The sequence below is a fragment of the Candoia aspera genome, chromosome 5 (genome assembly GCF_035149785.1).
Source record: "Candoia aspera isolate rCanAsp1 chromosome 5, rCanAsp1.hap2, whole genome shotgun sequence".
Taxonomy (NCBI): domain Eukaryota; kingdom Metazoa; phylum Chordata; class Lepidosauria; order Squamata; family Boidae; genus Candoia; species Candoia aspera.
This window is the reverse complement of record NC_086157.1, coordinates 85,940,203-85,964,812: the sequence shown is the minus strand read 5'-3', so window position 1 is coordinate 85,964,812 and position 24,610 is coordinate 85,940,203. Positions and strand designations below refer to the sequence as shown.

The window sequence follows — 24,610 nt, the reverse complement described above, 5'->3', positions numbered from 1 at the left end:
TCAAGTGAGCAGTCTGGCTTTATTTCCTGGAGGATGGACTGGTTTGATCTTCTTGCAGTCCAAGGCACTCTCAGAATTTTCCTCCAACACCACAGTTGAAAAGCATCTATCTTCCTTCTCTCAGCCTTCCTTATGGTCCAGCTCTCGCAGCCATATGTTACTACAGGGAACACCATTGCTTTAACTATGCACATAATAATGCACATACTATATTGCACATAATAATGCACGTACTATATTGTTTATCAGGTAGATTTGTCAAAATTGACTTTCCCAACTCATGCAAGCTTTTTTTGGACATTTCAGTATAAGAGACCTTACTAAGACCTATTCTTTTTCTTTTCTCAATTGTAAAGAAAATATAAAACTCAGTATCTGGAAAATTTTTCAAATCTTATTGGCAAGAAATACAAAAAGGCAGTCTTCCGGCAATATAAAGACAACAGCTTCAGTAAACACACATACACCACTTGGCCCAAAGAACGTGGGATTCTGGGCCCTGTTATCAGAGCGGAAGTCAGAGATACGATAAACGTAAGTACTGATGAGCAAGCAGAAGTTAACTAGATTACCATCCCATTTTATTTTATTTGCACATAGTAATAGTAATATTAGCTTTAAATATATTTTGCTTATCCAAAATACATGTATAATCTTAACTGATATTGTAACTAAGTTAGTAACATTCAGCTGCCAATGAAAAGTGAGGAATTCAGTAATGAATAAGTTTTCAATCGATTTCTATGAAAGTTAAGTGCAATTTTTGTAATTTAAACCATGTGTCTCCTGTGAAGTTCTATATTGATAGAATACTTTCTCTATAAGACTTTAGTTTATCTGTATTCATCAGTAGCCAAATATTTATTTATCCTGCATATGTTATTCATGTCTTATTCCTGCTAAGTTCCAATCAGTTTAATAGCAAATTCAAGTGACTGAGTTTCAGTATCTTCTCCTCAAATGAAGTACAGGTGGTCCTCACTTAGTGACCACTCATTCAGCAACTGTTTGAAGTTACAATGGCGTTGAATGAGTGGGACTTACGACCAATCCTCATAGTTGCAGCCATTGCAGCATCCCCACGGTCATGTGATTGCGATTCAGGCACTTGGTGACGAGCTCACAATTATGACATTGCAGTTTCCTGCAGTCACATGATTGCCGTTTGCAACCTTCACTGCCAGCTTCTGACAAGCAAAGTCAATGGGGAAGCTGGCAGGAGGTCTCAAATGGTGATAATGTGATGTTGCAGTTAACGACCATGTAGGATTTACTTATCAATGGCAACTAGAAGTTCCAGAACTGCCTTTGTAAGTCATCATGGTCATGTGACATTGTGCTTTACAACCATGTCACTCAGCTGTACAGACTACCTATAAATTAAATTAACCTGAATAGGTATTTTGTGGATATTTTACACTAATGGTTTTTGGCATCATCTAACCATTGCTGTGCCTAAATAAAGCCTTGGTACATATAATGTCACAGTGATGGTTGGATACTGCTATAAACTGCCTGTATGAATCAAAGTCTAAATTGTCTAAATTAGAAGAAAGCAATGACATATTTCAAAATAATCTTATAAAAACTATGAAATTTCATGAGTAATGAGATACTAATGGCTATGGGGAGAGGAACGGGTCCCAAAAAATTAAAAGTTGGGCATGCCATATAGGTTTATCAGCTACATCTATGATTTGCAACAGCTACATCACAGAGACATAGAAGTGACTCTTCATAGGACAAAGATGTGCACCCTATTTTGAGCCAAGGGCCATATGCGGTCTTGTAGTATGCTATGGGCTTCACTCTAAAAAATGGGCAAATGGCAGGACACAAAATTTAAGTTAATTAAATAAAATATGATTGATTCCCATTTTTTTAAAAAAAACATTTCTTTCATGAATTACAATTACTGGTAACTTGAGGAAGGGCTGTGAGAGCAGCACAAAAGTTTTAGCAGGCTTTGTGGAGCTTTGGATTGCACACATACCTGTTTTAGGCACTGGTAGTACACTGCAACAGTTGTTTTTTTATACAAAATATAACGTTCCCTTCTCTAACTTAAAGAATTTCCAGTTTCATTTTAACTCTGTATCAGTCTTCCATAACCTGGAGTTCTTCAGGAGAAGCATATTCTATATTCATGTAAAATGTTGTTTATGTAAGCATCAGATAATTGTTTAAACAAAACACTGATTGTGGAAGAAATTGTCACAAATGAAACCTATAACTGTTGTTGCTTTAACTGAGTTTGAATTATACATTTTCACAATATTATTGACCATTATAGGATCTGTTGTATTTATATTGCAAACCTAGTGAAAGCAGGAAATGCTTTAAAGCTCATTTGTGGCAACGTTTCTCTTCCTTCCTTCCTTCCTTCCTTCCTTCCTTCCTTCCTTCCTTCCTTCCTTCCTTCCTTCCTTCCTTCCTTCCTTCCTTCCTTCCTTCCTTCCTTCCTTCCTTCCTTCCTTCCTTCCTTCCTTCCTTCCTTCCTTCCTTCCTTCCTTCCTTCCTTCCTTCCTTCCTTCCTTGAATTTTACCACCACCCATCTCCCCCCAAAGGAGGGACTCTGGGCAGTTTACAAAAACAATAAAAGTATTAAATATCATAACATAAATAAATAAATATCAAATACAATATAACAATATAATATAACATAAATATAGTATAAAATCCAGATGACGATAATAGATATAAAACCACTCATGTATATCTAGAGGGCCATTTTGGGGCACCAGCCATCTCCAGGAATGATTACTGCCCTCCCTGCCCCAGACAAGGTGGCAGAACCAGGTCTTTAGTTTTGTTTTTTTTTGAAAGGCCACAAGAGATGGAATTTGTCTTATCTCTGGGGGAAGGATGTCCCAGAGGGCGGGAGCCACTGCAGAGAAGGCCCGCTTCCTGGACCCCGCCAGATGGAACTCTCTTACAGACGGGGTCCGTAACAGGCCCTCTGTGCATGATCGGGTGGGATGGGTTGATGTAATGGGGATGAGATGGTCCCTCAGGTACCCTGGACCTATGCCATGAAGGTGATAACCAACACCTTGAATTGCACCCAGAAGCAGACTGGTAACCAGTGCAGCTTGCAAAGCACTTTGTTATACAATTGAGCCCCTGAGCAGAGGCAAGAATGTACATTGCTGTGCTTGATGATCTCTTCTTCCTTCCATTGTGAAGTAGGGGGTCAGCTTGTTAGAGCCTTGGTAATTTTCATCTATTTATGCTGCTGTACTGCATTCCAAAGAGTGTGTGTAAAATATTTTTGCACATTAATAATATCAGGGTCTCCCTTAGAGGTATCTTGTGGCCTTATCAATTGCAATGAACTCCTCTCCCTATTACTGCATACTCATGCTCAGATTGTCTTTGACATTCTGTATAAGAGCAATGCAATTTGGAGGCTCTTACTCTTAGTCTCTTAGGGTGCAAGAGAGCAGTGTCACACTGTAACCTGCTAGCTTCAGATTTAATAACATGATTGTTGGATATTCTACAATTGTTGGTGTTTCTTTAAGTGAGTTATTCTCCCACAATTAAGCATACAGAAACCCCAAGAACAGAGATTTTTCTAGTAGCATTCTTTTTAAATGGAAGCAGTCATGCCATAAACACACTGTATATGACTGCTTTTTTATTTAAAAACCCATAAATGGAACAAAGCATTACCTTAATAGAATCATGTTGTCTTGGTTTCACTCCAGCCACTGGCTTTGCTATTTGATGACAATCTCAAATACAAGAGCTCCTCTCTCTGGACTTGAAATAAATAACTTGGAAGAAGAACTGTGGCATCATCAGGGTTTCTCTTTGTAACAATGCTTCACTGATGCTTAACATGCTGCAACTTGCCTCATGTTGGGTTATATGTTTCTAATTCTTCATAGAGTTTTTTTGTGGTATTTAATAGGGCTGTGTTCACATCAAAAACAATTTGGAAGAACCTGTGTGAGTGCAGTACCTCTTTGTTATTCACTAAAGCAGCACAACTTTCTAGGCCAGGGTTTCTCAGCCAGGGTTCTGTGGAGCCCCGGGGTTCCGCGAGAGGTCACTAGCGGTTCCCTGGGAGATCACAATTTATTTAAAAAAATATTTCAAATTCAGGCAACTTCACATTAAAGAGGTAAGTTTCATTCTTTATTTTTAATTTAAGAATATTGTTAATGCATATACACAGGCCTACACATGAAACAAATATAATAATTTTGTAACTTCTGGCCTATATTTGAGCCTGACTGCACAGGGGTTCCCCGAGGCCTGAAAAATATTTCAAAGGTTCCTCCAGGGTCAAAAGGTTGAGAAAGCCTCTTCTAGGAGATTTAAGAGTCATATTAACTTTAATGGATGAATTCCTTTAAAGCAAGACCATCTTGTTTTTAGGCTTGTGTGGAAGTCTGAAAGAAAGTCAGTTTGTTTAATAAATAGCAGATAGGTATTCTACTCACAAGACAGCCAAAGTATTTTTCCAAATCATTTACAAACACAGTTCTATTGTTGTTCTGCATGATTTACTATTATATTTGATTGATTGATTGACTGTTTGATTAGAAGATGGGGATGTATATAATAAATGATGGTGATGATAGCTAAATTCTTGTACAAAAACTAGCAGTACTGCAATGCTAAACAGATACTGGATTTCCATTTTAAACAGATTGTATTCAAAAATATGGCAAGTCGACCTTACAGTATTTATGTGCATGGAGTTTCAGTTTCAAAAGATGCAGAAGGAGCTGTTTATCCTTCAGATTCCAAAGGTTGGTTAGTAATTACTTCTATCTTCCTTCTCTGCTGTCCTTGGGTCACTGATGTGTCTTCCCAACAGGCTCAGCAAAAGGCTGGTTTCACTGTTGGCTCCATTTTAAATAATAAAAAGAAAATGGCAATCTGTATTAAGAGCTTTTCAATTGATTACAAGAAGTGTACCACAGAATCAGAGAGAGGGGTGGGATCATTTTGATGATTCAGCCAAACCCCTGCTCAAAGCAGGAATCCTTGTTCAGCCATCTCTGGCAGACAGTTACCTATGCTCTGCATGAAGATATCCAGTGAAAGAACCTACCATCTCTTTCATAGCTGGTTCTAATTTTGAACTGCTTTTACTGGTACAATGTTGGGATGGAATTAGAATCAAGCCTCCAGTAGACTATGTAGCTCATTGGATGACTTTTGGTTAATCACTAACAGGGCTCATTCACTATGCTAAGCCACTGTTTCCTTAATAATAGTTTGCTAAGACCCAATTGGTTGGGTTAACATAGCATAAACTATGGTTTGCAAGCTCCAATTGATGGGTTTTCTCATTAAACCAAACAAATCACATCATAGTTTAGAATGAAGTATGAACGTAACCCCTATCCCATAGCTCAGCCTACCTCATAGTTTTCATTGTGAGGCTAAAATGAGGGGTGATCCCTTGTGTACAATATAGATGTTAAAAAAGAAATAACATCCAGAGGTATAAAAATAGGTATACTGTACAAAACAGCTGAGTAATTAAATAGGTTGTTATGTAATAATCCAATGGGAGACAATATAATAGATCCTAATTGTTTCACTCTCTGGTCTGCATAGGGTTTTCTTTTATTTGCTTATACTACAGAACTATAACTCTCCAGTTGTTGTTGAACTACAACTAATAGCATCCTTCATCACTGACCATGCTGTCTGTAGTTTGATCTATAGAAAATTGAGTTCAGCAACAACTAGAGATTTGAAGGTTTCTTACTCATGTGTTACACTCTTATGTTTTTTGCATTTATGTTTACTCTAGAGAATATAACTCAGGGCAAAGCAGTTCAACCAGGAGAAGTCTACATATATAAGTGGACTGTGCTTGACACGGATGAACCCACAGCAAAGGATTCTCAGTGTGTTACCAGGTTATATCACAGTGCTGTGGATATGACAAGAGATATTGCTTCAGGACTGATTGGGCCACTTTTGGTTTGTAAACGCAAGGCACTCGACAGCAAGGGGGTACAGGTACTGTCAACTGCTGCACGTTGAAGGAGCAGAATGATTGACCACAGGTTACTTAGACTCAGAGACAGTATGGCAGAAAATCCTGTGTGTTATACAGATATAATCTGTGGGTTTCAATATTCACTGTTTAAATTCTCACTTTGTTTGTGTGTGGTAGCCATTCACATACTTTATCAATATCCCAAATATGTATCCTCTTAATATAGATATTCAATATTTAGGAGACAAGATGAAACTCGGTGGAATGCCCTGTATAAAATGTAGCCTGGATACATGCTGGTAGTTACTGTGGACAATATTGACTTAAACAAATGATTTTGATTGATGACAACTTCCTCTGTTTCTAAACAATCCTCATTCCAAGCTTTATTTCATCTGTATGTTATAAATTATGTATTTGTCTAACTGGGTATATTTTTTTATTGCTGCTTTTTAAAAATTAGGACTCAGAAATTCATGTCACATGGCATATCATTCTACCAGTTGAACTAGATCTATTTTCTGCCTATCACTTTACAGAAAAAAGCTGATGTTGAACAGCATGGTGTCTTTGCAGTATTTGATGAAAACAAGAGCTGGTACTTGGAGGACAATATCAAGGAATACTGCAGCAATCCCTCCACTGTTAAGAGAGATGACCCCAAATTCTACAATTCCAATGTTATGTACAGTGAGTCACCTAAGTCACTGTTTTGTTTTGTGCTAACCCAGCATCATTAAGATTAAATGAACAATTAAATTAAAAATAAAAGGTGGAAGAAAATATGTTATGTTTATAATACTAATTTTGAGTCTTTAATCCTAAAGACATTTACCTTGGAACATGTCCTATTTAACTTATGAGATTCATTTCTTGAGTAGCCATAGCTAGGATTGCACTCCTAATTGCATTTTTTATTTCATTTTAGCACTCAATGGCTACGCATCTGATAGAACAGATATTCTGGGGTTTTGTCAGTCTGAAATTGTTGAATGGCACCTCACCAGTGTAGGTACAATGGATCAGATTATTCCAGTACATATTTCTGGTCACACCTTCCTAAACAAGGGAAAACATCAAGATATTTTAAATCTTTTCCCCATGAGTGGTGAATCTGCTACTGTAACCATGGACAATATTGGTAAGTAACAGGAGGTCTGTGTTTCATTCTTTGTTTATTTATTTTCAAAATGTATAGGTAGTTTTATAATTGAGTCCTCTGAATAGCTTGCAATATGATAAAAAACAGTATAAAATTCGCAGTATAGATTAGCACGAAATCCCATTAAAATAGCATAAAAACACTGGAGAACTAAAATTAAAACAAGCATGGATTAAAATAAATAAGCATGGGCAAATTATAAGTGAAATCTAAATCTAAATCAGCAGCAGGAGAGCCTTTCTGATTATGGGTGTGCAGATCAGTCTAAATCCAATTTATGTAAGTGACAGGTTATTCATTTATTATTCTATTCACTCAATCCTCTCTGTATTATACACTGATTTTATTTCCACTTACAAAAATCACAAGCTCTGACTCCCTTTTTTAAATTTATCTATGCATTTATAAAATGTGCATTCTACCCAGTTCCATTTTGTGGCAGCTCACAAAAAGCTATTGACAATAACGTTCAGTCTAATAATTCGAAGAAAAGACATTTTAAAAACCATGAGCATAACATTTCTAAAATGCTGAAAGACATTTTCCATAGTAAATGGTCTGCTATGGAAAAGGCAGAATTAATTATTGATATTAAATATATTTGTGGCAGTTCGCATAAGAGGATCAATTGAGCATGCAGTGGACAGTATGGACAGTATGGACAGTATGGGAGTAAATGGTCCCACAAATAATTTGGGCCTGAGCCTTGTATGTAGCACCTTGTATTAAGCCTGAGAAGCAGCCAGTAACCGGGGCAATTGTTTCAACATGGTGGTATAGTGTCATTTATCCCCCGCATTGCTGAATTCCAGGCCAGTTGAGTTTTCAGAATTTCTTCAGTAGCACACCCATGAAGAATTCATTTCAGTAATCCAACCTTGAGGTTACCAGTGCATGTGTCACTGATGCCAGGTCATTCTCCATGAATGTTACAACTGGTTCATCAACTGAAACTTACAACTTACTATTGTACTGTGGCTTTCCAGCATCAGTGTTGATTCAGGAGGAATCTCCAAGTTGTGAATCTGAACCTTGAGGTAAGGTGCAACCCTGTCCAGATCACATATGTCTCCATCACATATGTCTCCACATATGTTTGTATCTTTCCTACCTCAAAATTGGAGAAAATTCTAGAACAGTGGTAAACCATAGGAGGAAAAAAAATCAGGGCCATATTCAGTCCTGAAGCCTTAGCTTGCCTACTGCTGTCTTTAAGGAGGTAGTGGATATCATAATATTTTGTTGTTATTTGTAACTCTATTTTTCATATCTGTTATATTGCCATGGGAACTCCTAATCTAGTACCCTCCAGTTGTTCTAGACTTCTCACAATTCCTATTCAATTTGGCTTTACCACACTAATTTAATATTTACTAACATTGTTAATGAACTGTAGAACTAACATCAGTAATCAGGTATAAGCAAACTATAAAACACAAGTAGCCTATCTAATATGAATTATTTTACATTTGCAGGGACCTGGCTTCTGTCATCATGTGGCTCCTCTGAGATGAGCAATGGCATGAGACTGAGATTTTTGGATGCCAGGTGTGACAATGAAGATGATGGAATAGGAGAAGAGGAAGGAGATAGTAAAGAAGTTATTGTTGTCAGTTTAAGTTCATCAGAAGTAACAGAAAAAAAAGAAAAGGACCACAGAAGTGTAGTATCAGAAAAAGAAACAGATGAGATAGCAAAAGAATTGGGATTATTAGATGAAGAGGGTAATGAAGAAAGGTCAGGCAAGGAACAGGTGGATGAGGATGAAGAACAACTAATGATAGCTTCAATGCTTGGGCTTCGCTCATTTAATGGGTCAGCTGCTGAAGAAGAAGAATTGAATCTCACAGCTCTAGCTATGCAAGAAGATGCTTACACTTATGGTACCGTATCTTTAAACTCTCATCTAGTGTTGATAAACAGCAGTGATGCTGTGCATGGTAATGAAGAGTTGGGAACTCAAAATAACTCTTATGTAACTGCATCTGAGACCATCTATCCTAATTATACATCTTCGGCAGAAGAAATTTTAGTTTCAAATATCACTGCAGTGATTGGCATCTTGCCATCTGAGAAAGGCCAAAATGAAGAGAATATTACTCGAATTTCAGATAGCTACAGGGAAATGCTTGCTGCTGAATACTTTGAAACAGATGGAGGAGTCCAGAGCAAAGATACAGGAGAATTATTGAATGATAGCAAGAATGATACCAACGTGTCTATTGAAATAATCTCTTCCTTGAAGGAGCAAGAAGAAAATACATTTGAAAAAGATACTTGGGATAAAAAGAGAGAAAGACAAGTTCTGACAGAGGCGACTTTGCATGCTCTTAAAGAGATGTATGCTCTACTTTTTCATGTACAACAAAAGAGAAATCTGTCTGCTTTGAACATACCAACTGAGGACATGAAATTTCTTTCTAGTGAAGAAAATTATTCTACCATAGATAACTCAAAAACCAATTACTTTTCATATGTTTATGATTATGAAGAAGAAGCAGCAGCAGCAGCAGCAGCAAATGGGTCTTCCAAAGTTACAACAAATATAACTTTGGCTGAAGAAGAGACAGTGGAAAACATTGGTTCTGAGCGAAACCTTGTTTTTGTACCTTCTAAAGTACAACAATCTGAAAATTTGACTTCAGATACTACATTAGATAATATTGTTTCTTCAACAGTTTCGAAGACTACAAAGACTTGGGAAGGTTCATCTCACCAGAAACAGAAATGCCTCTCTAAAAAGACAGATAAGGAATGGAATGTTGTCCGCAAGAAAGAAAGTTATGATATATCAGCTGACCTCACTAATGATGTTGGCAATACATTCCAGAACAGCACCAGAAATACCTCATTCTATCAAGAAAATGCCATGTTCCCTGGCGAGAGAAAAAAGAAGACATATAACCATAATGCCCAACTTGAGTTAGGCCACCCAGGAATTGGTAATGAACGTGAAGCCGAGAATATAGCAAGAGATGAAAACTGCACTATCAATGTATCTCAACCTTTTCTAAAAGTCCAACGAAAGAAAAAAAAGCCAACTGTATTGACTCCAAGGACTTCTAAGCCTTTGGTATCACCTGGAAAACTCCAGAGCCCCCAATTTTCCAATAAACCCAACAACACAAAGCTGCTAAATGAGGCCAATTTGACACAAAAACAGGATAAGCCAATTGTTACAATAGGTCTTCCAGTGGAAGATGGTGACTATCAGGAATATGAGATAGATAATATAGACTATGATGAGAGTAGTAGTGGTTCACTTGAATATGAGTTCATGCATTATGATAATCCATATACCACAGATTCTCGCCTTGACAGTAATGGTGCACGTAATCCTGATGACATAGCTGGACACTACCTACGTGCTATCAACCGAGGAAATATAAGGAGGTACTACATTGCAGCTGAAGAAGTTTTGTGGGACTACTCATCATTGAGAAAAAGGTTTGACTGAATTATTTATTTTTAGTTATTGCTCAATATCCTGTTGCTGGTTTAACTATAGATACTAAGATGTTAAATAATCTTTTAGTCATGAATGGGCTGCAAATTGTTATAATGAAATGCTGTTAAAATTTGAGCCAGATATGAAGAACTGGACTGTTCAGTTGTTACCACAAAAAGATAACAAATTTAGAACTATGGAATCAATCCTGGCTTGATGATTTCCAAGGTCCCTTCCAAACTTAACATTTTATAAAAATACCTTATCTGAGATTTAAGGGAACTATAAAAATTGCATGCAGTGGTCTGGTTCTGTTCTCAAGACATACTAAACTAAAAACTCTGGCCTTAATCCCATCATGCCAAAGTCTTTCCAAAATTTTAGGTTTATCATGTCATCCAAAACCAGCACAACTGCATTTTAATTTATCAAAAGAATTTGTAACTGAGGTTTGTTCTAGATTACAAATTCTATTTTCCATAAACTCAGAATGGCTTTACCTAACAATTTGATTAAAAAGGTGCAGAGTATTATGATGGTGGTGTGCATGCCTTAACTGAAGTTTTTGTTTCAGGGTGTTATGAGAGCATACCCTGTTTTAGTATCAGTGAATACAGGATATTGCTTTTTTACAATTTTGAAAACACCATGGTTGAGTTTGAAATTATCAACTCAGCAGCCAAGCACATATGGCATGGGACCACACTAGAACAGATTCTGAAGTACTGCAAAAACCCCACGTGTAAGAACCATAACAGTGTTTTATGAACCCAGAGAACAATGATTTATAAACCATGGTTTATGGCTAGGGATGTTGTATGATCCCAGCCAAAAGCTTTTTTGGGAAACAAGATCTGAGCTGGAAAGCAGGAAAAGAATTGAAAAGGATGAATGTGTTTAACCTGTACAAAACATTAAGAAAATGGATGATATATGTTTTCATGTAGAAGACTTGTCAGGCCTGATAAAAGTGCAGAGAGGCAGCTACAAGCACTGTTACATCCAATTTCTGCAGTGGCTTTGTACTCAGACCCAAGTACAGACACAAGGTACACTGAAGAGAAAGAACAAAATGGAAGCATAGCAACAGCACAGCAATGGCTGTGCCAGGTATGGCAAAGTCAGGAATGGAATGGAACTAACAAATGATCCGGCTCAAATTATCATACTTCAGACACATTACACAAAGACTTACCTCTCTGGAGAATATTCTACTGCTGGGAAAGGTGGAAGGAAAGTGAAGAGGATGACCAGCAGCAGAGTAGATGGACTCAGTTACATTGGGGATTGGTGCACTGTTGGAAGATCTGAAGGACCAGTTTAGGGACAGACCTTCATGTAGAAAATCTATGTAAACATCAACTTGATGGCATATAATCAATCAATAATCAGTCAATCAGGGGACCTCCAAATAGGAGATCTGATAAGAGACTGTGATACCTCCTATCGGTCAGATAATACCTTGGGCTGGAGCTTTCTGGAAGCAAGAAAATATAATTTTCCCCATGATTTTCACTGAGTGGGGAATGTTACATTACACTGGATGCTATTGCCCAAGTAACTTGGTTTCATTTCCTTGTGCTTGAAGGAAAACTGTGGTCTGATTGTAGGAATGTCACAGCTTACTCACCTATCAGCTCCTGTTCTTTTGCCATAATAATGATTGGTTGGACTGGGCAAAAGAACCTAAATGCAGTAATCCAAATAGGCCAAAGTCAGTGGTTCTTAAGGGGAGGTGTGCCATTGATGAATGATACATTTATTTTGGAAAAAAAATGAGGAATAAGAGATATAGGCATACACCTGTGAGGATGTAAGTAGCAGAACTATTGTAGCAGAACTATAATTCTAGCAGAATTATTGGCTGGTAGCTGGCCACCAATTGCAGTCCATTCTCTAGTCTTCGCTGTTGGTTAGGAAAAAAAAAAGGAAACAGTGATTGGTTTCCCTTCCTGAAAACATTCTCCTGTCCATATAGCAACTTAGTGCCCAGAAAAATAGTCACAACAGTCCAGAACAATACTGAGTGGGCTTTAAATTGGAATTGTAACAGTTTGAGGATGCAAAGGTTGGTTGAAGTCCTCTTTCTCTGAGCAGATGGTAATGACACAAGTAAGTAAACTTGTTCTCTTTTGCTTAAGGGGACAGGACTAGAATTAATAGGTGTAAATTATAGTGAAGCAGATTTTAGGTAAAAATTAGGAGAATCTTTCTATTAGTTGTTTAATAGTTGAATAGATTGCTTTGAGAGATGTTAAGGTTTTGTTTTGTTTTGCTTTGCTTTGGAGTTACTTAAGTAGAGGCTGGACAGCTTTTTGACAAGATGCCATACTCACAAGATCCTTGCAACTGGGCAGGACATTGATTTATATTAGCTCCAAAGGCACTTTTGGCTCTAACAGTCTATTATGCTTTCAGTTAGCACTAGGTATGAAAATATGATTGCACAGTTACAAAGGAATGAGCCTATCAAACACAGTGGGATTAATTTTCATGTAAGCATGGATAGGACTGCATTCTAAATAACAGTCACTCAATTGTGTACATCTGTTTTTCAGTTCATGTCCTGGGACTAGGGGAATGTCCTAACAGTCAGGAACCACGCTGAGATGAGGAATAGGTCTCTAGTGTTTTATTACGGCTACATTAGACAGAAAATCCTAACAAACTGAAGAAGTGTGGAAAAAACCCAGACAGATAAACCCCAAAAGGCAAGGCGGGTCTGTTCTGTGTCTCTCTGAATGGCTGCTCAACTCCTCACTACTACACATGCGTTTTCCCCCCTGGATAGGGGCCCCCTCCTGCTCACCATCAGTGCTCATGACAGGGAAATAGAGAATAATAATAATTGTTGTATAACTTTAATAAAAGTGTTCATTGACTTCTAGAACTAAATTTGAAACTGAAGAATCTGCAGAAGCATGAGCTTGTTATTCAAACAGAAATAGAGAACAACACATACACACATCAATAGAAGAGAATATAGGAAGCTCAGGGTTGAACTGTGGAGTCCTTGGTGCTCCCCACACTCAGTCACATTGATGATGTTCCCTAGTTGGGTAATGAAACATCTGCAAGCAAACAATCAAGCTCAGAGAGCACCAAGGACTCCATATACAGGCATGCCCAAGTCATGGATCCCACTAATAAAGCTAATACAAGCTGTGTACACATAATAGTAGCCTGTGGATTGCTTACTTATTACCAAATAATGGTTTGCAATTGGCTGGGTTCACACAACTCACAATAATTCATAATCTTTGATTTGTAAATTATAATGGCTGGGTTCAGATAATACATTATTATTATTAATAATAGTAATAGTATATTAAATTTATATGCTGCTCAAACCATATTATCACTTAGTGCAATGAGTGAACCAGGTTATAAAGTCAAAGAATAGATTTGATATGACATGTTTTTTTTAGTTTTTATTCTGCCATTTCTCTTTCTACAGCTGCAAGTACTACCTGACATGCAATATAAGCAGATTTTTAAAAATTCAGTTTTCCCCCCCACCCCAAAACTTTCCATATCCTTAGTACAGTGAGAAGTCGCCCAGCCAGGACCACATTTAAAAAAGCTATTTTCCGAAGTTATCTTGATGATACTTTCCAGACACCTAACACTGGAGGGGAATATGAAAAACATCTTGGTATGCTGGGTCCTGTCATTAGGGCTGAAGTGGATGATGTAATCCAAGTAAGTCCAGGTTTCCAAAGTTTTAATAATAAACATACTGTGGATTTTTAACAATGTTTGATAGATAGATAGATAGATAGATAGATAGATAGATAGATAGATAGATTTCTAGTGAAATTAATAATATGCTGTATATGCAGTATATGAGGTACATAAACTGTTTTGGGACAAGGGTTACACATAGATTTAGATGGGCAGATGTAATGGAATGTGGGAATGACCTTGGGAGATGGGGGTAGAGATGCTGCCTTGAGAATGGTCAGATAAGAGAGGGCATAGCCCACAGCTATATAATGGGGGGAGAAAGAGACTCTGAAAGGAACCTTGCTTCCTAACTTCTCAGGCTGTAAAAGAGAAGGTGGGAGATTTGTATATTCAGACTTGCAAGATTCTGTTAATGTAGGCTTACAATAAAGTAGAATTAGCTCATCAACTTGTGTTTCCTGTCTGGTCTTCATGGGAAGACTGACAGCAGGATCCAAAGAAAAAATAAATTGGATTTAATATACAGGTGTATATTTGGCTAAAGCAGTGCTTGGATACAATCCAAAAAACGATAGAATGATCTCAGTTCGAATTCAGGGCAAGCCATCTAACATCACAGTGATCCAAATATACGCCCCAACCACAAGTGCTGAAGAAGCTGAAGTAGATCAGTTCTATGAGGATCTGCAGCACCTACTGGACAATACGCCTAAAAGAGATGTTATTTTCATCACAGGAGACTGGAACGCTAAGGTGGGCAGTCAGATGACACCTGGAATTACAGGTAAGCATGGCCTGGGAGAACAAAACAAAGCAGGACATAGGCTGATAGAATTTTGCCAAGACAACTCACTCTGCATAACAAACACTCTCTTCCAACAACCTAAGAGACGGCTTTATACATGGACTTCACCAGATGGACAACCCCGACATCAGATTGACTACATCCTTTGCAGCCAAAGGTGGCGGACATTTATACAGTCAGTAAAAACAAGACCCGGAGCTGACTGTAGTTCAGATCACGAACTTCTTCTTGCACAATTTAGGATCAGACTAAAGAGATTAGGGAAGACCCACAGATCAGCTAGATATGAGCTCACTAATATTCCTAAGGAATATGCAGTGGAGGTGAAGAATAGATTTAAGGGACTGGACTTAGTAGATAGGGTCCCGGAAGAACTCTGGACAGAGGTTCGCAACATTGTTCAGGAGGCAGCAACAAAATACATCCCAAAGAAAGAGAAAACCAAGAAGGCAAAATGGCTGTCTGCTGAGACACTAGAAGTAGCCCAAGAAAGAAGGAAAGCAAAAGGCAACAGTGATAGGGGGAGATATGCCCAATTAAATGCAAAATTCCAGAAGTTAACCAGAAGAGACAAGGAATTATTTTTAAACAAGCAATGCGCGGAAGTGGAAGAAGACAATAGAATAGGAAGGACAAGAGACCTCTTCCAGAAAATTAGAAACATTGGAGGTAAATTCCAGGCAAAAATGGGTAAGATCAAAAACAAAGATGGCAAGGACCTAATAGAAGAAGAGATCAAGAAAAGGTGGCAAGAATATATGGAAGACTTGTATAGGAAGGATAGCAATATCGGGGATAGCTTTGATGGTGTGGTCAGTGAGCTAGAGCCAGACATCCTGAAGAGTGAGGTTGAATGGGCCTTAAGAAGCATTGCTAACAACAAGGCAGCAGGAGACGACGGTATCCCAGCTGAATTGTTCAAAATCTTGCAAGATGATGCTGTCAAGGTAATGCATGCTATATGCCAGCAAATTTGGAAAACACAAGAATGGCCATCAGACTGGAAAAAATCAACTTACATCCCCATACCAAAAAAGGGAAACACTAAAGAATGTTCAAACTATCGAACAGTGGCACTCATTTCACATGCCAGTAAGGTAATGCTCAAGACCCTGCAAGGTAGACTTCAGCAATTCATGGAGCGAGAATTGCCAGATGTACAAGCTGGATTTACAAAAGGCAGAGGAACTAGGAACCAAATTGCCAATATCTGCTGGGTAATGGAAAAAGCCAGGGAGTTTCAGAAAAACATCTATTTCTGTTTTATTGACTATTCTAAAGCCTTTGACTGTGTGGACCATAACAAATTGTGGCAAGTTCTTAGTGGTATGGGGATACCAAGTCATCTTGTCTGCCTCCTGAAGAATCTGTATAACGACCAAGTAGCAACGGTAAGAACAGACCACGGAACAACAGACTGGTTTAAGATTGGGAAAGGAGTACGGCAGGGCTGTACCCTACCTATTCAACTTGTACGCAGAACACATCATGCGACATGCTGGGCTTGAGGAATCCAAGGCTGGGGTTAAAATCGCTGGAGGAAACATTAACAATCTCAGATATGCAGATGATACCACTTTGATGGCTGAAAGCAAAGAGGAACTGAGGAGCCTTATGATGAAGGTGAAAGAAGAAAGTGCAAAAGCTGGCTTGCACCTAAACCTCAAAAAAACCAAGATTATGGCAACCAGCTTGATTGATAACTGGCAAATAGAGGGAGAAAATGTAGAAGCAGTGAAAGACTTTGTATTCCTAGGTGCGAAGATTACTGCAGATGCTGACTGCAGTCAGGAAATCAGAAGACGTTTAATCCTTGGGAGAAGAGCAATGACAAATCTCAATAAAATAGTTAAGAGCAGAGACATCACACTGACAACAAAGGTCCGCATAGTTAAAGCAATGGTATTCCCAGTAGTGACATATGGTTGTGAGAGCTGGACCATAAGGAAGGCTGAGAAAAGGAAGATAGATGCTTTTGAACTGTGGTGTTGGAGGAAAATTCTGAGAGTGCCTTGGACTGCAAGAAGATCAAACCAGTCCATCCTCCAGGAAATAAAGCCAGACTGCTCACTTGAGGGAATGATATTCAAGGCAAAACTGAAATACTTTGGCCACATAATGAGAAGACAGGACACCCTGGAGAAGATGTTGATGCTAGGGAGAGTGGAAGGGAAAAGGAAGAGGGGCCGACCAAGGGCAAGATGGATAGATGATATTCTAGAGGTGACGGACTCACCCCTGGGGTCCCTGGGGGTGTTGATGACCGGCAGGAAGCTCTGGCGTGGGCTCTCCATGAAGTCACAAAGAGTTGGAAGCGACTGAACAAATAAACAATAAAATACTGGTGTAGGTTTTCACAGCCATTATCTGTTCGGTTGTGTTTTCAGCTTCAGGGTGTAATGACTATGGTCTAGACAACAGATTTCCTGACGTTTTGCCAACAGCTGCGGCTGGCATCTTCAAAGGCAAGGTGGTCTACTATGCAGATCACAGGCAACTGAGCAGGGACTGATTGGGCTCCTGACTTTATAGCCAGGTGACCTGACTTCTGATTGCTGTTTAGCCAAGCTGGTTTGGATTGGTACAAGATGGCAAGGGTTGGGCTCTGATTGGTTCTTTGTTTGTTCCTTATCCTGATTGGTTGTTTTGGTTCCTGATCGGTCCTTTGTTCATGCCAGCTTCTGACTGGTCATTTTTGGACATGTACAGGATAAGCACTCCTAAAATAAATAAAATAAAATAAAATAAAATAATAAAATAAAATAAAATAAAATAAAATAAAATAAAATGCATATTGTACAATGACATTTGAGAAATAACCTGTCGGCAGCTTCAGGGTAATGACATGGTCCTTTGAAATACTCTACAACCTCTGACAGAAACTTGGGCTACAGCTCTACAAATGTTTAAAACTCTTTGGGGCATAGTTTCTTACCTCTGTATTAATCACTGACTGTTCAACTCTCTAGGTTCAGTTCAAAAATTTGGCCTCTAGACCATACTCACTTCATGCCCATGGCCTTCTTTATGAGAAATCTTCTGAAGGCAGAAGCTATGATGACCAGTCTCCTGAGTTTTTCAAGAAGGATGATGCAATCATGCCAAATGGCACATACACATATGTCTGGCATGTCACCAAACGGTCAGGGCCAACGCACAATAAGAAAATATGTAGATCATGGGCCTATTACTCTGGTGTAAATCGGGTAAGACAAATGTAATAGAATATAATAAAAAAGAAAACTTAATGATCCTATAGTGCATTTATTTAACTTAAAGAAGAATGTATGGCAAATCTATTTTCCAGCATATGCATTTTGCTTATTAGATGTATCTTAGATTTGCAATTCCTTTCATGACAAAGAAAAAGACTGATTTCTGTTTAGATCACCATTTTATTGTTTCAGTATTGTTTGTAGGTTTATGTACTGTGGTTTTGTATTCTTTTCCTTAGGTTTTGACAATTTTTTTTTTGAAGACCAGAGTTTTAAAAAAACTCCAATGAAGGAGAAATTGAATTGAATTTGGTCACCATTTATTAGCAATATTAATAACATTTTTCCAAGCAGATTATCCTCTTCAGCACAAATGTTGTTTTGCATAGAAATATTGATTGAATGAGCCTCGTGTGGTGCAGAGTGATAGGCGGCAGTATTGCAACCGAAATTCTCCCCACGACCTGAGTTCAATCCCAGCAGAAGCTGGATTCTTGGGTAGCCGGCTCAGGTCGACTCAGCCTTCCATCCTTCCAAGGTCAGTAAAATGAGTACCAGCTGGCTGGGGAAGGTGACGACTGCGGAAGGCAATGGCAAAGCACCCCGCTATAGTCTGCCAAGAAAACATCCTGAAAGCGGTGTCCCCCCAGAGAGTCAGACATGACTCGGTGCTTGCACAGGGGACCCTTCACCTTTCACATTGATTGAATATTGATGTTTACTTCTCTTCAAGATTAAATATATGTAGGTTGTACTGCTAAATAATTCTTTTTCATATTGGGTTTGTTGTTCATTTTTACTTTTAATTCTGTGCTATTACTAAATGTATAATGTATAAACACATTCTTAGTGTTTATTTTTGTGTTGCTTTTTTTAACTTGAAAAATAAATCAAATTAACACATACTTTGCAGGAAAAAGATATTCACTCTGGCTTGATTGGACCTATTTTGATCTGCCAGAAAGGCATGATTGACAGATATAACAGGCCAATAGATGTGAGAGAATTTGTCCTGTTATTTATGAACTTTGATGAGGAGAGAAGCTGGTACTTTGAAAAATCTGACAAAAGGACTCACACAGAGAAACTCTTAGGAGTCAAATCACGCCACACATTTCCTGGTAGAAATATTTTCATTTCTCTTCTATATGATTCTTAGTTACAATAAATCATGCTAATGACAACATAATAGGATTGTGTGCTTAATGTTAACTTTTCATATATAAAAACATTTGTTTTATTTTTCTGTTTTCCCTTAATAATAGCATATCTACAAACACAGACTTGTATTTAAAGACTGTTAAAATAACCACCTCAATGGTTAACTGATTGCTTGTGTTAATATCAAATCTATTAGATGCTACTTTCTCTTCTAGTCTTTGTATCCTAAATAAAACAATTTTATATTTATATACATATATTCTTAAACTACATCACAGTAAACAGGTTAGATTCCCCTTCACTTCTTAGATTCTACCATTATCCTTGTTCTCTCTTTAAATAAAATTTCAGAGGAACTATTTGATGAGAAGCACAAAAAATATATCTATTGATTCCTTAAGGTGACTTCAGCCCAGTCACGCTGTCTTAGCTTACCCTATCCCACGGGGTAGATATCTGGGAGAAAAAAACAGGAGGAGGGATTGCTATGCATGCTGCCTTGAATTCCTGTATAAAAGGCGGAATCCAAATAATGAATAAAGTTCCCAAATATTATGTTAAAGAGTTCTGTGATTGAGATTTTCAGTGTAATTTTTTCTTGTATTAATATGACTATAGTAGTATAGCATTTTTATTAGGTAGATAGTTATATCTAAGCACAGCATAAGACCTATTTTACTCTGACAACAATCTGTTGAGGTATGTTGGGCTGAGAGTGACTAGCCCAAAGCTTCCATGGGTGGTGATGGGGGGGGAAGACTAGAATCTGGGTCTCCCTCCTTTTAGTCCAGTATCTTACCCACTATAGCACAAGCAACTGTGGAGCTATTCAACTCTAAATTGATTTGCTCACTTATTTTTTTCTCCCTTTCTATTGCTGCATCACAATTCCAGCCAAAATCAGAATTCTCACAACTTATTTTTCAGGAAGAAGCTTTGTATAATTTGGTTTTGATAAAATATATATTTAAATTAGATATCCACTTCCACTGGAATTTCCAAATTTGGCTATATCATAACCTTTAGAAGCTTAGAAGGTGGCTCGGAATAACTACAAAAATGCAAGGTGAATTTGTAATTGAACTTTCAGTGCTCAAGTTTATTTGGGCTGACTTCTTTTCCTGAACGAGGATGATTTTTTTGTAGAGTTTTATTGTGACCAACCCATGCTGGACATTTGTGAATAAAGCAATTACAACATATTTTATTCCATCTCTTCTTGTATTTTTCACCTTTTAGCACTAGTTAAAAGCAGATGAAAACTTAGTGAGAACTAGGAGCTTATTTGGATAAAACAAAACAAAAAAAGAGCAGTTTTCTCCCAAATCCTCAAAATGCTATTGTATCTCCATGTTATTATTACACATTTTTTATCTGATGTCTGCTGTATCAAATTGAACTACAATTCTTTTTTGTTTATTCACTGATCATATTTTTATTTTCAGGAATTAATGGGGTCCCCCACCAGTTGCAGGGCTTGAAGATGTACAAAGATGAGAATGTCCATTGGCATTTGCTGAACATGGGGGGGCCCAAAGACATCCATGTTGTTCATTTTCATGGTCAGACATTCACTGAAGAGGGAAGGGAAGATAATCAACTTGGGGTCCTTCCTCTTCTTCCTGGTAAATAAATTCAGATCCACCTACCTGTTTTTTGCTGAAATGGCTTCAAACAATTCTAAGTAGTTGCATTCATGTAAATATACATATGAAGCATTCATTAAAATATATTAGCCACAATAGGAGATGAGGGTATTATATATACCATCTTGAGTTGTACAAAATAAATGTGGGAAATAAATCTAACAACAACAACAACAACAAATCAGAATGGAATCCACAATGTATTTCAAGTTGTATACAGTCTTCAGGGAAATAGGATGTTATTTAAACATGATCACATCACTTATACTGACTGCTTTTAAGGTATTCTCTTGAAGAAGCATTATACAACCTGCAGTACATTGGAATTTTAATAGCATACGGCTTTTAAACTTCTGAAATAGTGAAATATGCAAAATAACACCACCTTACCTTTTGTAAGACATATTTTCTTTATGATGTACATAATGGCCATACCTGTATGTATGTATGTATTAAATTTGTATGCAATGAAATTTGTTTATTGTAAATTTACAATGGGCTTCGCTTCCAGTAGCCTTCACAAGTGTTCTAAGACCATCAATTCTTCGTCTAGATAATCTGAGAGAATTTTGGCTAGCAATACAAAACTTCTCACATACAGTGTATGGGAAACAACTGATCATAAAAGCATTCAGCTATTCACAGAATACTTGAGCCCTGTTCAAGTTTGATGGCTGCCTATGGGGCAGTATATTCATGTGAGTAAGAGGGAGTGAGACCTATTCTATTTGTTTATGCTAGAATAGTAACCTTTGTAAAAAGAGAAACTGATAAACTAGGATTTCTGACTACATAGAGCTCCAGTTCACATTCTTACAAGATGAAGCTGACTGCAGATCTCCTGTCCAGTACTGGAAGACTGAAAATATTTAAGGAAGGAGCACTGTAAAACTCTTACTCATGTTAGTATACCTTATTGAAAAGTAACACAGAGGACAACTCTTGCTGGACAGATGCTGCTCAAATTCAGTGACTTTCTTCTTGTATCAACCAATACTGTAGTTTATTCCACTATTTATAAATATAATTATAAACCTGCACTTGCTATCTAATTCCTGGTTGAATTTAACATGCTATTGTACTCAACATATTACTACATGACTCAAATTCTTGGAATTTAAACCTATTTTAAAAATTAGCATACCTTTCCTCTGTTTTCAAGGTTCATTCACCACCATTGAAATGACACCATCCAAAACTGGCACATGGCTTTTAGAAACAGAAGTTGGTGAATATCAGGAAGGAGGGATGCAGGCTTCCTTTACTGTCTTTGATAAAGGTAACAGAGTTTAACCATACTGAACTCTGCAAGGCACATTAGCTTCACTACAAGTTTGGGATGCAGAAAAAATGTGGAGGGGACCAATTCTGAGGTCCCAGGTCCTTTTTGTGTATGGATAGCATGTAGATGACATCACTGGCACTTTCCCTAGTTAGCAGGCATTAGAAATATTTCTGGGATTTGGAGGAAGGCATGTGTCCTATTTTAATATCATTACTGTATAATCTGCTTGTGTCTCTGCCCCTTCCTAGCTGAACATACCTAAAATATGCAGTTCTTCTGCCAGCACAGCAACCATACCTCTCTCTCCTGTTTAATGAGGAGTACTCTGCTTAATGCCAAAATTTAGGAAAAGCTAATAAAACATCTCCATGCTGTCTCTTTCTCTCTCTGCAGATTGTAAATTACCAATGGGTCTGGCAAGTGGGATAATACAAGACTCACAAATCAGTGCTTCAGGTCATGTAGGTAGGTTGAATTTGAAAGCTGAGACATGTCAAAACTCTTGTTATTTGGAAATCCTACACCTAGAAGTTCATCTACTGTGTTTTGTGGCTCTCATGAACCCCCAGTTCTGTAGACTGTATTTCATGTGGGCCATATTTTCACTTCATTTTTTATGGTGGTGGAAATAATTGTCTCATAATACCAAAAGAGGCAGGGAAAAAGAACAACATACATTAATTGTTAGGTATACTACCTAGTATACAGTATATTTGTTGTAACATTTTCAGAATTGTATCAATACTTTTTTCTTTCTGCTTCTTGCTTCCAATTCTTTTATAACAGACAATTGATAATGGTTAATGTCCAATATTTTATCTATATTTCCTGTCATGAAAATATTTCTTACTGTTGTTTTAGTAAAAAATGGAAGTGACCATCCAAAGCAACCTTATCTTGTTGACACAATTCTACAAAAATGTATTTTCCATGTCCCTGTACAGGATATTGGGAGCCTAAGCTAGCAAGACTGGATAATGCTGGAAGATATAACGCTTGGAGCATCATGAAGAAGGAAAATGAACATCCATGGATCCAGGTATCAATTAATCACAAAACAAACAAACAAAATGTCTTGAACACAGATATTGGGGTCAAAAAAGTTAAGACAGTAGTTGTGGCAACACAATCAAAGTCACACACTTTTTGTACATGTGTTGATGTCAAAATCATGTACAAAGTAAGTGAGCAGGGCTTCAAATGCACTGTTACAACTCCCATTTTGACTGTTTTGATCTTCCCTGCAGAAGCTGCTTCTTCTTTGCATACATTCATCTACTACTACTCTATTAGATCTGACCACCTTCATTCAGAGATGTTACTTTTTGCACCTTTCTCTTAAGTTCCCAAACACAAAACATTTCCTTTCTTTTCCTTCATTCATGATGTATATTATTTGCCCCTCTTATATTCTAAGTTGCAATCTGCTATATGCTATATGTCATGCGCTGCCTGCCTCTGAATAACACTCAGACACTGGTTCGTGGATCAGGCTCTGATTTATTTGCAGGGCAGGTACAGCGTTGGTAGAAAAAAGCTGAGAGTGACAGGAGCGCGCCGGTGCGGGGTTTAAATACCCCGCGCCGGTCAGCGCCCCCTCGCTCGCGGTCACGTCACACCCCTTTGTCCAATACGTTGCCCTGCCGGTGGGTGAGGGTTTCCGGGATCGCCCATCATCAGGTTTTCCATTCCTCTGCTGATTGCTTTCAGCTGGGCGATCCCCGTTGTATTGGCGCTGATGGCTTGGGTGTGCTCCGTGATCCGTTTAGTTATTGTTTGTTGGCCGTTAGTCGTTGTGGGTTGATGGCTACTTATCTTGTACCTTTTCACCTATTTCCTTGCCATTGTCATGTGTGCCATTGCGCTGATGACTTTAGCTCAACGGCACTCATGACATACCGCCCCCTTTCCGAATAGTGTTCCCCCCCGGTTTTCTGGGTTTTTTCCGTGGAGCTGTCAAAACGCCACATTTTTTTTTTTTTTCAAAGTTCCCGCCGGAGTGGTTGTCACCCCTCCCTTTGCTCCTCCCTCTACCACGTGCCTTCCCAGGGTGTGTCCATGGTGCGCATGCTCGGGTCCTGACCTGGCGTGCGCATGCTCCAGCCACACCCTGTTTGTTTGGCTCAGTTCGGCGATGAGAGAGGCGTGGCTGGTTGGGTGCTTCTCAGCTCCAGGTAGGGCCCTTCTTTTTTCTTATTTAAAGTGCGTCGCCTTTGTTGTGTCTCCTGG

General features: G+C 38.1%; 1 protein-coding gene across 2 annotated transcripts in view; it reads left to right on the top strand.

Annotated features, from left to right (window-relative positions):
• F5 (coagulation factor V) overlaps positions 1-24,610 on the top strand; it is a 60,093-nt gene that overhangs the window by 13,927 nt on the left and 21,556 nt on the right. For both annotated transcript variants that reach the window (XM_063305643.1, XM_063305644.1), the window contains 13 exons: positions 357-534; positions 4,662-4,764; positions 5,781-5,992; positions 6,512-6,662; positions 6,901-7,113; positions 8,610-10,581; positions 14,125-14,284; positions 18,044-18,280; positions 19,203-19,410; positions 20,896-21,075; positions 22,259-22,375; positions 22,775-22,846; positions 23,326-23,420. In XM_063305643.1, the coding sequence (XP_063161713.1) occupies positions 357-534; positions 4,662-4,764; positions 5,781-5,992; positions 6,512-6,662; positions 6,901-7,113; positions 8,610-10,581; positions 14,125-14,284; positions 18,044-18,280; positions 19,203-19,410; positions 20,896-21,075; positions 22,259-22,375; positions 22,775-22,846; positions 23,326-23,420 (3,898 nt within the window). The remainder of the gene's footprint in view (positions 1-356; positions 535-4,661; positions 4,765-5,780; positions 5,993-6,511; positions 6,663-6,900; positions 7,114-8,609; positions 10,582-14,124; positions 14,285-18,043; positions 18,281-19,202; positions 19,411-20,895; positions 21,076-22,258; positions 22,376-22,774; positions 22,847-23,325; positions 23,421-24,610) is intronic.